The 15,688-nt window shown below is 51.2% G+C and overlaps 1 protein-coding gene across 1 annotated transcript; it reads right to left on the bottom strand.

The window, feature by feature from the left end:
* Positions 1–1,257: 1,257 nt before the first annotated feature.
* Positions 1,258–14,904, bottom strand: TRIM41 (tripartite motif containing 41). The gene is made up of 6 exons (XM_084647776.1): positions 14,027–14,904; positions 10,955–11,050; positions 8,569–8,799; positions 7,717–7,739; positions 5,651–5,778; positions 1,258–3,188 (listed from the first exon to the last, which is right to left on the bottom strand). Exons 1-6 carry the CDS (start codon positions 14,900–14,902, stop codon positions 2,671–2,673), a joined length of 1,872 nt encoding a protein of 623 aa, XP_084503902.1. The 5' UTR covers positions 14,903–14,904; the 3' UTR covers positions 1,258–2,670.
* Between the last annotated feature and the right edge of the window lie 784 nt (positions 14,905–15,688).

The following is a 15,688-nucleotide window of genomic DNA, read 5'->3' as shown; positions in this document are numbered from 1 at the left end:
GACCAAACATCAACTGCTAAAGCAAGTTCCTTCCCTCCCAGAGCAAAAAACCCGTAGTTGGAGAACAAAGACAGGAGATACAAGACTGTTCCCAGAAGCAACGTTAAGACACAGACTGGAGGGACAAGAGAGAACCTGGATCTACAGGAGCATCTTGGTCCAAGGTTCCCACCAGTATGAATTGTCTTAAGCTTCCCTTGCCCAGGCTAACCTTAGGACCTGCTGATGCTGTATTCCAGGTGACTAATAAAAATCCCTTCTCCTCACAGCAGATCCTCAATGTTGACATTGCTTGCCTGGGGCTCTGATCTCAGCTGGACTTGCTGCTGAGAGCCACCGTGAGAAACACTGATTGCTGGAGCTTGAAGACTCAGCCCAAAAGCTGTGGAGGCTGCATGGCCTGCCCTGGTGGATGAGCTTGACCCCTGGGGATCTGGCGCACTAGAGGGTTCCTGCTGCGCTAAGTTAAGGGCCAGGGTATAGCCCAAGCCTTGTAAATCTGCATCATGGGGTTCTTGCCCCTTCCTCTGAGGCACTCAGTGCTGTCCCGCATCAGAGACAGGACAAGCCTTTGTCAGACCCAGTCTGGCACTTTCCATTTTCATAGAATTGTAGGACTGGAAGGGACCTCGAGAGGTCATCTAGGTCAGTCCCCTGCACTCATGGCAGGACTGAGTATTATTTAGACCATCCCTGACAGGTGTTTGTCTAACCTGCTCTTTAAAATCTCCAATGATGGAGATTGCACAACCTTCCTAGGCAATTTATTCCAGTGCTTAACCACCCTGACAGGAAGTTTTTCCTAATGTCCAACCTAAACCTCCCTTGTTGCAATTTAAACCCATTGCTTCTTGTCCTATCCTCAGAGGTTAAGGAGAACAATTTTTCTCCCTTCTCCTTGTAACAACTTCTCCTTGTAAGAACTACATGAAAAGTGTTATGCCCCCTCTCCGTCTTCTCTTCTCCAAACTAAACCACCCCAATCTTTTCAATCTACCCTCACAGGTCATGTTTTCTAGACCTTTAATCATTTTTGTTGTTCTTCTCTGGACTTTCTTCAATTTGTCCACATCTTTCCTGAAATGTGGTGCCCAGAACTGGACACAATACTCCAGTTGAGGCCTAATCAGTGCGGAGTAGAGCAGAAGAATTACTTTTGTAGCCTTTGAAACAAATTCAACATCCTTTCCAAAACCCCCTTTTCAGATTTTATCCTTCCACCAGCTCCAGCCAAGGCCGGACTGAAGAGGCAGAGACTAAACTGTACAATCCTCTCTTTATTATTAATTATTATTATTATTATAACATTTCAAAAAACTAAATCTCCATTTAATTCTTGGTTTAGCCAAAAATATTTCAAACTAGCTTTGTAACATCAACAGAAAAACAACCAACCAAACCCCAACACACAGCAGGTATGGGCAGTGTCTTTCTAGTGGGGAGAGAGATGGGTTGCTGGAAACTGGACAGCAACGGGGTGGGGTGGGGTGGGGTGGGGTGGAAAACAGCTCAGAGAACAATTAAAATAAATACCCAACCCTCAGAGAGTGCTGGAGGCGGCCTAGGATTCCCAGAACAGGGCTCGCAATGAAAGCATCTCACATGATTCTTGGCACCTCCAGACATTTTCGCCAGTGATTCTCTTGTAGCATCTCAGCTTAGGGAGGAAGTTGCCCCATTTGCCTTGGTACTACAAGCTGTTTCAGACGTCAACAAATCAATGCAATGTCTAGGGCCACGAAGGGTGATGACAATGGGGAAGAGAGATTCAGAAGCACGTGTGATGGTTCTAGAGAAGACCTGGTGCCTGATGGTTCTGGAGAAGACCTGGGGACCAAGACCAAGAATTGCAGACAAGAGGACCATTGAGAGGAAGAACTAGAGGACAGACACTGGGACTGTTCTGGGTGGAAAGCACTGGGCTCTGGAGGCTGGACACAAGGGGGTGGGGTGGGGAGCAATGTTTTTGCAGGGCTGGATCTTGGTCTGAACACCAGCAGGGAAGGGAAGGCAGCATTATGGTACTGGGCATAGAGCAATGGGGTCTTGTGCCTGTGGAAGAAGAGAAAAGATGGTCTGGAGCTAGCTCCAAATGCCACCAGGAAGTGGGGGAGGGGGGAAGTTGGATGGCTGGAATTCTTCCAGCAGGGCCAAAGGAAATTCAATGAGATCCAGGTGGCCAAGTCCCTTGGGGCTAGTCATAGGAGCGTGACTCATTATGGGACAGAGCAGGGGGCTAGTGCTTCTGGAGATGCTCAGAGCTCCCTCTCCAGGTCTGAGGCCTAGATCTTCCGTGACATCGCTCACCTCCACCTGCTCGGCCCAGAGACACAAGCGAGGGTTTTGCAGGAGCACCGGGGCCCTACAGCAGAGGGAGAGGTCGGGGGCTGGTTACAGTGGTGCATCAAGAGCAATTCACACGTTATGCATCGGACAGGATGGGGGATCGCCTGACAGCGGAGTGAAAACCCACCCGTCATCCCCGTAACCAATCCCTCCCCTGCCCTCACACTTTTGAAACAGAGTGACACAAAGGGACGAGGCAGGCTTTGGAATGTCAGGTTGGCTGAGGCGGCCTCCCCCCGGCCTCTGTGCGGTGCCGGACAGGGTGGGGAGGATCCGTGCAATGGTGGGAGGGACCCAGCGGGGGAGGAGGCCCGGGAAAGCGGGTCAGGTGCAGATCTTGATGCGTGTGCCCTTGGCCAGGATGCGGAAGAAGGGGAAGATGCGCTCGCGGAAGGTGGCATTGAAGGTGTGGATGTGGGCCATGTTCTCGGCATTGTAGAAGCACAGCTGGCCCCGCTCGTAGTCCAGGTAGACCCCAAAGCGCCGGAGCTTCTCCCCAGGGGGCAGTGCTGTCTGCTCCGTGGCCGTCAGCGCCTGGTACTTCTTCCCATTGGCGCCCACACACCAGATCTCCCGCTTCTGGTAGGGGCCGCCAGTCTTCTCCTTCCGCCGGGCTGTCTCCCGGGCCGCCCCCACCGCCCAGCCCCGCCGGCCCCCAACCTCCACCTCCCAGTAGTGGCGCCCTGTGCTGAAGCCCTGAGAACCCAGCACACAGTAGTCGGAGTCGAAGCGCTTGGGATTGTCGGGTAGGTCTTGGCGACGCTCGCCCAGCTTCACACTCCGGCGGTCCAGGGACAGGCTCAGGTGCGGGTGGGCTGTGTCAGGGTCCAGGGTCACGTCGGCTAAGGAAAGAGACCCACACAGAGTCAGGAGAGTTAGGGTGAACTCAGTTCTGTCCCGAGCGTCAGGACACCTGGAATCCCTTGCCCAGGGTCAGCTGGGAATATATTGCCTCTGTTTCCCTTCCCACCGTGTCTTGTCTATTCAGACTGTGAGCACTTTGGGGCAGGGACTGGCTTTCGCTGTGTGTGTGCGCAGTGGATAGGGACTTCTTTAATGTTTTTAATGAAGTAAATACTAATGGGAATTGTGTGATCATGGGAGACTTTAACTTCACAGCTATAGACTGGAGGACAAGTGCTAGTAATAATAATAGGGCTCATTTTTCTGGATGCGATAGCTGATGGATTCCTTCACCAAGTAGTTACTGAACTGACAAGAGGGGATGCCATTTTAGATTTGGTTTTGGTGAGTAGTGAAGACCTCCCAGAAGAAATGGTTGTAGGGGACAATCTTGGTTCAAGTGATCATGAGCTAATTCAGTTTAAACTAAATGGAAGGATAAACAAAAACAGATCTGCGACTAGGGTTTTTGATTTCAAAAATGCTAACTTTAAAAAATTAAGGAAATCAGTTAGGGAAGTGGATTGGACTGAAGAACTTGTGGCTCTAAAGACGGAGGAGGCCTGGAATTACTTCAGGTCAAAGTTGGAGAAGATATCGGAAGCCTGCATCCCAAGAAAGGGGAAAAAATTCATAGCCAGGAGTTGTAGACCAAGCTGGATGAGCAAGCATCTCAGAGAGGTGATTAAGAATAAGCAAAAAGCATACAGGGAGTGGAAGATGGGAGGGATCAGCAAGGAAAGCTACCGTATTGAGGTCAGAACATGTAGGGATAAAGTGAGAAAGGCCAAAAGCCATGTAGAATTGGACCTTGCAAAGGGAATTAAAACCAAGAAAGGTTCTATAGTCATATAAATAAGAAGAAAACAAAGAAAGAAGAAGTGGGACCGCTAAACACTGAGGATGGAGTGGAGGTCAAGGATAATCTAGGCATGGCCCAATACCTAAACAAATACTTTGCCTCAGTCTTTAATGAGGAGTTTAGGGATAATGGTAGGATGACAAATGGGAATGAGGCTATGGAGGTAGATATTACTACATCCGAGGTAGAAGCCAAACTTGAACAGCTTAATGGGACTAAATCGGGGGGCCCAGATAATTTTCATCCAAATATATTAAAGGAACTGGCATACAAAATTGCAAGCCCATTAGCAGGAATTTTTAAGGAATCTGTAAACTCAGGGGCTGTACCGTATGACTGGAAAATTGCTAACACAGTGCCTATTTTTAAGAAAGGAAAAAAAAACATGATCCGGGTAACTACAGGCCTGTTAATTTGACATCTGTAGTATGCAAGGTCTTGGAAAAAATTTTGAAGGAGAAAGTTAAGGACATTGAGGTCAATGGTAATTGGGACAAAATACAATGTGGTTTTACAAAAGGTAGATCATGTCAAACCAACCTGATCTCCTTCTTTAAGGAGGTAACAGATTTTTCAGACAAAGGAAATGCAGTGGATCTAGTTTACCTCAATTTCAGTAAGGCATTTTATATGGTTCCACATGTGGAATTATTAGCTAAATTGGAAAAGATGGGGATCAACATGAAAATTGAAAGGTGGACAAGGAACTGGTTAAAGGGCAGACTACAACGGGTCACACTTAAAGGTGAACTGTCAGGCTGGAAGAAGGTTACTAGTGGAGTTCATCAGGGATCGGTTTTGGGACTAATTTTATTTAATCTTTTTATTACTGACCTTGGCACGAAAAGTGGGAATGTGCTAATAAAGTTTGCGGATGACACAAAGCCGGGAGGTATTGCCAATACAGAGAAGGACCGGGATATCATACAGAAGGATCTGGATGACCTTGTAAACTGGAGTAATAGGATGAAATTTAATAGCGAAAAATGCAAGGTCACGCATTTAGGGATTAATAAGAATTTTTGTTATCAGCTGGGGATGCATCACTTGGAAGTAACAGAGAAGGAGAAGGACCTCAGAGTATTGGTTGATCACAGGTTGACTATGAGCCGCCAATGTGATATGGCCATGAAAAAAGCTAATGCGGTCTTGGGATGCATCAGGACAGGTATTTCCACTAGAGATAGGGAGCTGCATGGGAAACCAAGCAGCTGGGATGGCTGGAAACTGGCAGAGCCTGGAGTTTGTGGGGGCAAAGCCCAGGGCTGGGACAGCAGGTGAGGGCTGTGGGTCGGGATAGAGGAGCACCAGCAGGCGTGTGCACTGGGGGAGCCCAGGGCTGGGACAGCAGGGGGATGTAGGTCAGGACAGAGTTGTGAGCGAGTGCTGATGCACTTCAGTGAAAGCAGCCTGTGGGAGAAACTCATGCTACAGCTGCCAGCTCTGTACAGCTCCACCACACACAGGACGTCAGCGTAAACAGAGTCCTGGCTTTCCCCAGTCCACTAGCCAAGGGAAGAAAAAGCTGTTCTCCTTTACCTTGAGGGACTTTCCTGAAGACCTTCTCCATCTTCCTCATCACCACGTCCTGCAGGAAGTAATTGCGGTATTTCTTCCCCACGTCTACCGGCACAGTCTCCGGCTCCTGGAATTTGACGCTCTCGCACCTGGCAAAGGGAATACAGCAGTGAGTCAAGGGCTGGGTGTGGTGGGCAGAGCACTGAACAGGTCTCGGGGGACCTGAGGTCTATCCCCAGCTCTGCCACTGCCTCGCTAGGCGACCCTGGGCAAGTTAGTTTCCCTCCTCTGTCTCTTTAGACTGTAAGCTCCAAGGGCAGAAAGTCTCTCTATGGGGGCGGGCCGACAATCTTCTGTCAAAACACTTTTGCAACAGAAATGTAGGTTTTTGACGAAGCAATGTTCTTTTCTTTCTGCAGAAGATTTTGATTTTTTTCCACTCAAAAAGAGACCACCCCCATAATCGAAATATTCGACTTAAAATGCCGCAGGGCCTCCTGGGAGTTGTAATTCAATTGCCTCATATCTCCCTTCTCCTCTACTGGCTGGGGTCCCAGGCAGACTACATGCCCCATGATGCATCGGGAGAGTCCCTGAGCATGGTGTACTGCCTCCCCTCTCCAAGAGGAGACACTGTGCTGCATCATGAGAGATGAAATGTAACCAGGAACTCCAGCCTATACAGGAGAAGGGGAGTACAAGGCAGCTGAACTAAACTCCCATGAGCCACTGGGGCAGCACTTCTAAATTGAGTTTTCTGGTATTGAAATTTTCCATAAAACATTTTCCGGCCGGCTTTACTCATTACGCACGACTACCACATCCAACACAGTGGGTCTCTAACTCTAACACAAATGACCTAACAGTACCTAAGATCAGAGAAGTTTGCACACACAAGTAACGTCTTTAACTACAGTCCGTGGATCAGGTCTACCACGTTCAGACCGTGTGTGACCCGCTGGTAACTATGACCAAATCTGTTTGGAAGACTGCTCCTTGAAGCACCATAGTTCGATTCCAGAGTTAATACAGCGTGATGTAAATGGGGAGAGGTGTCCCCCGACCTGTTTCAGGCCGATCTACACTAGAAATTTTGGCTGGTATAGGAAGTTCAGTTAGGGATGCAATTTTTTTGAGGACATTTCTGTACCGACAAAAGCCCTGGTGTAGACCAAGTCTCAGCATAACAATCCTTGTGCTGGTACTTCGTTTGGAGAACCAAAATAAGCTATACTCTTTTGCTGTCGAAACTGCATCTCCACTAGGCAGGTTTGTTAGTATAGCTATACTGGCAAACCCTTTGCTAGCATAGACTGGGCCTAAGACAATACCACTTTGGTTCATGTTTGAGAGTTTCTCTTTGCAGCCACAACAGCTGGAATCCGGTTTAGAATGAAAGCTTAACTCAGGACCCGTCACGAGGGCTTAGTAAATACATCACATCCATTCATCTGACACGACTGCCTAAGATCAACGGTTCTCTGGGGTAACTTTCCACTCTCTTTGGGTCTTTCTGTTCTGTGACTGCACAGTGCCTAGCTCAGTAGGGGCCCAGTCCATGACTGGGGCTCCCAAGTGCTAGGATAATCCAAATAAATATTATAGAGAAAGCCAAGTGTGTTCAAGTCTAGGCTGCACAGAAGTCTAACTGCCATGACTGTAACTACATTGTGGGGACACCAGAGATGTTTAGATCTTAACGCAGTGTCCTGGTTGGCTTTATAGTCTGCAGAGGAAGCAGTGTGGCCTAGTGAATAGACTCTCCTAGCGAAACTCAGGAGACCTTGGCTCTATTCCCGGATCTGCTGCCCTGCTAGGTAAGTCACTCCCGCCCCCACTCCCGTGCCTCAGTTGCCCCATCTGTAAGATGGGGAAAATAAGACTATCCTCCTTCGCAACGTGCTTTGCGATCTACTGATGAAACACACTACAGAAGAGCTGTACCCTTCGGTGCTAACCACAGCTAGTCAGTTTCAACAAGTGACATCATGGAGTATTTCCATATTTCTACAACAGGACGCTCTTAAAAGCCGTCGGTTTCCTTCCTGTAGCAACAGGTGTATCAACAGAATTAGCCCAGGACTGACCTGATGAAGGTGTCTTTGATGTCCTGAGAAGAGTGGGAAGAAAAGAGAAAAAGATTAGTAACAAGCCAGTGACAAACACCACTGTGCTCATAAAAGACTTTGATCAGCCACGACTCAGCGAGGTCTGTGAGCACCTCTCTTGCTTTGAGCGTGGGAGTGACCCCATTGCAGTCAGGGGGACTAATCACATGCTTGAAGTTAGAAAACCACCCCTGATGTATGTGCCTAAGGCATACAGGGGAGTTAAGGGAGGTGCTTTTCAGTGGGTGTTACCATCTGTGCCCTTGGAAGTCTCCCCCTAAGTATAGCTGGGTAGGGAACATTTTCGGCGCAATTTAATTTCACTGGAACATGTTGTTTTGAAGCCGGGGATGTATCGGTTTCAATGAAGTGTCCCTTGGGGACAAAGGGACAGAAAATGTAGCGCTGGCCTGGGACTTGGGAGCAGAACTGGTTCAAGTCCCCCTGCTCTGAGTCAGGGCCGTTTTTTGTTCCAGATCATAACCCAAATCAGAGACTTGAAGCTTGGTCCCCCTGCCAGCCGGCGCCCCCCTCTCAACCTTCCCTGCATGCAAACACTCTCCCAGGCTGTGAAAAGGGTCCAAAGATTTCGTTTTCATTCCAGCGGGGAACAAAACACCTTGGAAGTTGCCAGGAAAGGTCACCCTCTGGGCGGCTCTGCCCTCAAGTCCCTTGCTGAGCTGTGGCTCGAATAGATGTCCCTGGCTGGAGAAAGATGCTTTTGTGGTGCGGAATGGGGTGTCGGGTGATCTGGAAAGGGGCTGGGGGTGACAGACCAGGGCTGGGAGGGTGTGGGGGTCAGACATCAGATTGTGTGCTGGGGGCTCTCACCTTGAGCAGCTGCAGCCCGTCCTGCCTGCTCTTGTCCTCAGCCTCAGTGATGAGGCGCCCGAGGGTGGCGCCCTGCTCCTCCAGCTGGCTTATGTTGCTGCTCTGGCGGGCCAGCAGCGCCTCGTAGCGCTCCTCCAGCTGGTGCAGTAGCAGCACCTGTTCCCCGATCAGGAACTGGTGCAGCAGCTCGAAGTCCGACTCGAACTCCTTGATCTCCAGCTTCATCTTGTTCTGGAGCAGGGAGGGGAAGGGTTAGACACAGCTCCTCCCCCACCTCCTGCCTGCCTGGGCCACCCACTGCTTATCCAGCCTGGGCAGCTGGCCCCAAAGTCCCAGCTTCAACCCCTGTTAAATGACCTGTCCTAGGGCATCGCTGCCCCTGCAGGGGAATATTTGGACAGCGTCATCAGAGCGAAGCCAACACTATAATCTGTCCTTGCCAAAGAGCAGTGGGATAAAATCCCCTAGGGCATGTCTAACACCAGGCCAACAGAGCTACTTATAGCAACAGGCTGGGCAGCTCTTGGCCTGTTAAACCTGCTAACAATGGCAAAGCTCAGTCTGGCTGCCAAAGCCTAATCCGCACTGGGCTCCGGCTAGGTGGGAATCTTCCAGGTAGAGCCCTGCAGTGGGTCTGGGATCCCACGGGTCTTACAGGACCCGCTGCCATAACAGCGTGTAAAATGTACTTTGTTGCAGACAGGATTGGGTGGGCAAAAAAACCCAGACGGTGGTGATTTGCAGGAAAACAATCTTTCATCAATTTGCCAGAAGCTGGGAATGGGTGACAGGGGATGGATCACTTGATGATCACCTGTTCTGTTCATTTCCTCTGGGGCACCTGGCATTGGCCACTGTCGGAAGACAGGATACTGGGCTAGATGGACCTTTGGTCTGACCCAGTCTGGCCGCTCTTATGTTCTTATAAACAGAATTTCAGCCACATAAAGCAAGTTTTTCTTTTCTTTTTTAAATAAAGGTTTTAAGACTTAAATTTAAGCCAGGGATAGAAAGAGATTTGATGTCTATTATAACAGGAGTTAAAGCATTTTTTTTTAAACATGGTTTAAGCAAGATTTATTTTATTCTTTTAGTGGTAAAAATTGTGTCTGAATTCCATTTATAATATATTAACTGACTTTTATTTTTTCAAAGGAGCAAGGTGGAATCTGTCTCTCTTGCAGGATTTTTTTTGCAGCAGGAGTTTTTGCAACAATGCATGAGTGGATGTTGCGGGACAGGAGCAGGATTAAAAAAATAGTCCCCCTGCAGGGCTCTGCAGTAAAGTTTCCTAGTGCAGACACAGCTACAGAACCCGTAGAAGGCGTTTATGTGGAAACACAGGGCACTGTTATCTTTGGCAACATGCTATAGATAAGGTATAGCTATCTACAACGGGGATGCCAGATATGCGGGGATCCAGCTCACATGGTTTATTTAAGTATGCAAAAAAACCTTCTCAGATCAATTTTTCCCAAACTGTGGGTCATGGGAAGGGTCCAGATAGGTCGCCCTCTCACTGTCCCTCTCCTCTCCAGAATGGGGCAGGGCTGGAAGGCCAGAGCAATGGGGCTGGGAGAGTGGGGAGCAGGAGGGAAGATGGGATACAAAAAGAAACAAACAGTTGGTGGGTCGCCTTACTAAAAAGTTTGGGAACCACTGCCTTAGGCGAACCAGAGGACTTTGATATCACATGACTCTTGGGGAGGCTGTGTATCAGGAATCCTGCGATCAAATGACTCCAAATTTTGATCACTAACCCTACCCCACCACCCTCAGACAGCACAGCAAATTTCAAGAAAAGCTGAGTCTGTGGGTGGATTTTAGGGCACTTAGAAAAGCCATCTGTCAAACAATAAGCGAGTCACATGTTAACTCTACCAACACTGCTGCTGTACCACAGTCTGCATTACGTGGTCTGGTTGGCCAGTATCTCAGCTTCCATTAAAAAAGAAAAGAAAAAAAAAGGCTCTAGCCCTTGCGGTTGTCAAGAAAACCCACTGAACGTGAGCCGAGCGTGAGTGACATCTGCCTGAGTCTGCAGAGAGCCTGAACCAATAGCTCAGAGGAGAGCGAACTCCCCGTCCGCCTTTCTGGGGCATCAGCTCTGACAGGTCAGTGACGACACTTCACTAACTATTTCAGTGCTGATGTCTGAGCAGCTGGAATAGGGAAGGAGATAGGAGCCCCAAGGGAGGTGAGACTTAGGAGTGGCTGCAGAGAGGGAAGAGGAGGAGACACCAAGGAGATATGCGGCAACATGGGAAGGGCAGGATGGACATAACCTCTCATCACCTGACCTTCAAGTTGAGAACCCCCCTTAACCATGCAATCCCTGGTCGGGGTGGAGAGCAAAGGTGGTGGGGAGGGGGAGCCTGGCACCTGCCTTCAGCTCAGTAATTTTCTCCTCTTCGCTTGATTTCTGTTTCAGAACCGCATCCAGCTTCTTCTTCAGCGGATCCAGGTGGCCCTGGAGTTTCATCTACAAAGAAAAGACAATAAACATCCTCCCCACCCCTGACAAGTTTATCACCAAATCTGTCTTTTCTATATGTGTTTTCCCTTACTGGGCTCATGGGTTTTAATGTCAAGAGTGGCCATCTAGTCTGGCTTCAATGGACCAGGAGGCAGCATGGTCTAACGGTAGAAGCAGCATAGCAGGAAACCTGGGGTCAATTCCTGGCTCTGTCACAAAGTCCCTGTGTGACCTAGAGCAAGCCACTCGATTTCGCTGGGCCTTGGCTCCCCCTGTGTAAAACGTGACAATCCTTCCCTGGTCTGTCCTGTGTTTACACTGTAAGCTCTCTGAAACTCCCCCACCTGCACGTACAGAGCCAAGAACAACAGGGCTGCCATCAGCTGGAGCTTCCAGGCGCTGCTGCAATATCCAGACTCAGGAAATCTGTAGAGACTCCAGCCTGAACTATTCTGGTTTTGCTGGAGGACTAGAGAGGGCGAGGGCGGGACAGTAACATTGCAACAGGTTGAAACTTGAGCTGCGGTTGCACGCACTTAGGGCTTGTCTACACTTGAAACGCTCCAGCGCAGCGCTTCGGCGTAGACACTGCCTACGCTGATGGGAGGGGTTCGCCCGTCAGCATAGGTCCTCCACTTCTTCAGAGGAGGTAGCTAGGTTGAAGGAAGAATTCCATCAACTGAGCACTGCCTACACCAGGGGTCAGGTCGGCTTACCCACATTGCTCAGGGGGGTGGATTTTTCAGACCCCTGAGCGATGTAGCTGGGTCGACTGAACTTTTTAGTGTAGGCCAGGTCTATACCTACATCACAGTTATATCACTCTGATGGAACACAAGTTGGCCCAGTAAAAGATATGACCTCACCCTCCTTGTCTCTCTAATATCCTGGGACCGACACAGCTACAACAAACACTGCAAACGCACTTTAAGCCTTGTTAAAAAAGCAAGTCTGAGGTCCGTTTAAAAACTCTCCCTACTCTGCTTCAACCCAGATGTTTTGATAACATTTTCCTGGTTTTGTTTTTTCCTTTCCCGTTGCTGTGGAAAAGTCCCCCAACAAACAGGGAATGGACTAATTATACAGAGGGCCAGCCATGGAACTGGTAATCCACACAGTGCTGTCCATTGCAAACAGGAAAAACTGAGAAAAGAGATAAAACACCTCCCTGGATCTCTTCTATTTACAGGAATATTGGGCCTTGATCCTGCAAATGCTTATGAGGGTAATTTTACACAGATATGTAGCCCCCCTGAACTCAACAGGGGCTAGTCACTCTTTGCAGGACCAGGGTGTTAGCTGTAACTTTTATAAGTATTTATGATTTTAACAGTGGCAGCACCTAGGAGCTCTAGCCAGGGATCAGGACACCACTGCGCTAGGTGCTGACAAATAGAACAAAGAGGCAGCCCCTGCCCCAAAAAGCTTACGGTTAGAGCCCTGCCTGGATACAAAATTTAGATCCGCAGATGCGGATATCCATGGATATAAAGCAGATATCCGCAGAGCTGCAGGGCTCTACCAGGAATACAGACCACTGTGTGGACAGTACTCCTGTCTGGGAGCATGCAAGCCACTTGCACAGACTTGCGCAACCAGGGACAGCTGCTGGTGAGCCTGGTGCCCGTCCCAGTGGGCAGGGCTGGGGGCAGCACAGCCATACTGGAAGAGCTGCCTGGGCTGGAAGCGTCAGCCCAACATGCTGCTGCTTTAGCTGCTGTGGTTCCTGGTAGAGCCCTGCAGCCTGCAGTCCAGAGCTCATTGCTCTGCACGGTCGTCCGCCTGCATTCCAGCTGGAAGGGGTCACCCGGGCTGTATGGGCCTGCCCCCACCGCAGTCATGCCAGCAGGGGGGGGGGGGGTGGCACGCTCTGCTGAATGGGGTCCTCGTCCCAGCATGACCTCTGTACAGGGACCGTGGAGGTGACCCAGAACTAGCATCTGGCTCACACCATTGAAAAGGTCAGATCACCCTTGTGACACTAGCAGTTGCCACATTTCCAGGCAGAGTTTTAAGCTGACAGCATCTCTCTAAAGACTTCCTTTTTCTACAATGCCCAGAAGAGTCAATGATCACAGAAATAAGCTTTTCAATTGAGGTTCAGAGTGTCAGAGGTATTTAGACGGCTAAGTCCCACTGAAGTCAGTATCTAAATGCCTGTGATGATCTGAGCCTGAGTAACTGATAGTCTTATTGGTCTGATCCTCTCCCAGTCTTGCTGCTTGTTATCCCCCATCAAGAGGTCAGACCCTGCTCTCAGCTCCACTCACTCAGTGGGACTCAGGAGCTACTCACAGCAGCGCTGACTCCGGGAAACGCCTGCATAGAGCTCCTCCCACAAGGGAGGCCTTACAGTGTAAGCTGCCTATGACCTGAGAAGGGCCCAGAAAACACACCTGTGGGAGCCGGAAAACAACCAAACAGCTCCCATCTATCCCATCCCAATGCAATCCAACACCAGCAGCCTCTGACCAGCCTTACCAAATGACTCAATTCGGCCAACCCCATCCCATTGCGGATCAAACCAACTCGTCACCACACCCAGCTGCGTGAACACCTGATCAAGCCAGCAACTCCCAGCCAACCACTCAATGCCCCCCACCCCAACACCATCAGTCACCAAGTGAACCCAACTCCCTCACTGAAGCAAAGCAGTACCTCCAGCCACTAACTAGCTTTACCAAAGCCATCACTGCCAACGCAATCCTCTGCAAATGAAGCAGATCTCCCCTATTCAAACCACCTGGTCAAGCCAAAACTTCCCAGCCAACTAGCCCCCAACTTCAGGCACAACGTGCCTGGGGTAGTCGAATTTGGTCTGCTGGTTGGACCATTAGCTTCCCTGGCTCGGGCCGGGTACTGATGGACGTGACGTGAACGCTGATCCATGCATGCTCAACTACCATCAGACAGGAACCAACTCAACACAACCCACCAGCCTCTAGCTAGCCTTTACCAAACCCAACGCTGCCAACTGCATACCTTGTAATCCTGCACCACCTCCTCCAGCGGGACAACGCTGTGGTGCTTATGGCTCCGGGACTCCCGACACACCACGCAGATGGCCTGCTCGTCCACCTCGCAGAAGAGCTTGAGGGGTTCCTGGTGTTTCTCACACAGAGCTCGTTTCTCCAGCTCCCCTGCTACTCCTGCCGCACCCCCAGATGCTGAAGTCCCAGCAGCCGGTGATGCGAGTCGCTGTGGGTGTGGGTGCATCTGTCGGATGATGTGCACCATATTGGCCAGCTGGAGGTTGGGCCGGAAGTTCCTCTGGGGGAAGGTCTTGCGGCACTGGGGGCAGGTGAAGGTTGTGGGGTGTCGAGGCCGCGTGACCACTGCTGCTGGCGGAGGCGGTGGCAGCGGCTCTTCTTCTTCCTCCTCCAGATCCTCTTCCTCCATCACCTCCTCATCGTAATCGTCCTCCTCGAAGAAAAGTTCATCTCCTACCTCGTCCTCCCACATGTCATCCTCCCCTGGGTCGTCCCATAGATCAGTGTCCTCATCCTCCTCACTCCACATATCGTCTTCCTCCTCGGCCCCGTTGTCCCCATCCCCCTCTTCCTCCTCATTGTACTCTATGTTGTCATCATCGTCCAGCTCATCCACATCGTCCTCCTCGCCGCCCATCCCCACGTCGTCCCCCACGGCCTCATACGCGGCCTGGCCGTCGCCCTCCTCCTCGCCTCCCCAGAGCTGAGTGATGCAGACGCGGCAGAAGTTGTGGCCGCAGCCAATGGAGACGGGGTCGGTGAAGTAGTCGAGGCAGATGGCGCAGACGGCCTCCTCCTGCAGCGTCTCCACCGCGTTGGGCCGCCCACCCCGGCCCCCCATGGAGCCGCATTCCCCAGCCACCGCCATGGACCCCCTGCACCAACAGAGCCTGCAGCCCCCACCCTCAGCTTCCCCCCGGGGTCCTGAGCCCCCTGCCCTGAGCCCCCCCGGTCCTGAGCCCCCAGCCCTGCTCTGAGCCGCCCCCCCCCGGAACTTGAGGGCCCCCCTGGAACCTGATCTCCCCCCCCCTTATCCTAGGCCTCCCTTTGCCCCAGACACCAGCAAGGCCCTGAGCTTCTTCCGTCTCCTCCCTCCAGCTCCTGCCCCCCACTCAGGGCCCTGCCCCCCTCCCCCCACTTGGGCCCTGCCCCCCTCAGGGCTCTGAGCCCCCGGAGCCTCCTGCTCCCCCGGGGCCCAGCTGACAGCTGCCCCAGCCAGCCAAGTGTGGCGAAGGACGCTCTACCCTCCCCGGCCACCGCTCTCTATGGTGTGCGAGCTTTTTTTTTTTTTTTTTTTTCTTCCCCTCCTCCCCTTCACCGGAAGTGGCTGCGAGACAATCTATCCCCCACAGACGGGCTCCCCCATGCGACGGTACGTGGTCATGTGACCGGAAGTGGCGTCAAGACGCTCTCTCGCCCCTCGAGAGGGAAGCGGTCTTTCGAGCGGAAGTGCCCGCCGGCCGCGCTCTCTCCCCACCCCCCTCTCCCCAGCACGAGAGTAGACCGGCACGTGACTGGAAGTGCGTGCGAGACGCTCCATCCCCCTCTCTCACTGTCTATGGTATAAGGACATTTAAGCGGAAGTGCCCGCGAGACACTGTAGCTCCTGCCCTCTGTGGTGACAAGTTCTTTGTGCGGCAGGCCCTGCGAGGCG

Source organism: Lepidochelys olivacea, assembly GCF_965140295.1.
Source record: "Lepidochelys olivacea isolate rLepOli2 genome assembly, chromosome: 14".
NCBI classification, from domain to species: Eukaryota; Metazoa; Chordata; order Testudines; family Cheloniidae; genus Lepidochelys; species Lepidochelys olivacea.
Note: the sequence above shows the minus strand (reverse complement) of the source record. Positions and strands in the feature narration are given on the sequence as shown.

Bases quoted from the DNA above. Each gene is read 5' to 3' on its own strand.
- TRIM41 (XM_084647776.1), bottom strand. From the start codon at position 14,902: ATGGCGGTGGCTGGGGAATGCGGCTCCATGGGGGGCCGGGGTGGGCGG. The intron at 7,740-8,568 runs GTGAGAGCCCCC...CACTCTTCTCAG, and splicing joins ACGGGCTGCAGCTGCTCAAG to GACATCAAAGACACCTTCAT. The intron at 5,779-7,716 runs GTCAGTCCTGGG...TCCCTTTGCCAG, and splicing joins ATCAAAGACACCTTCATCAG to GTGCGAGAGCGTCAAATTCC.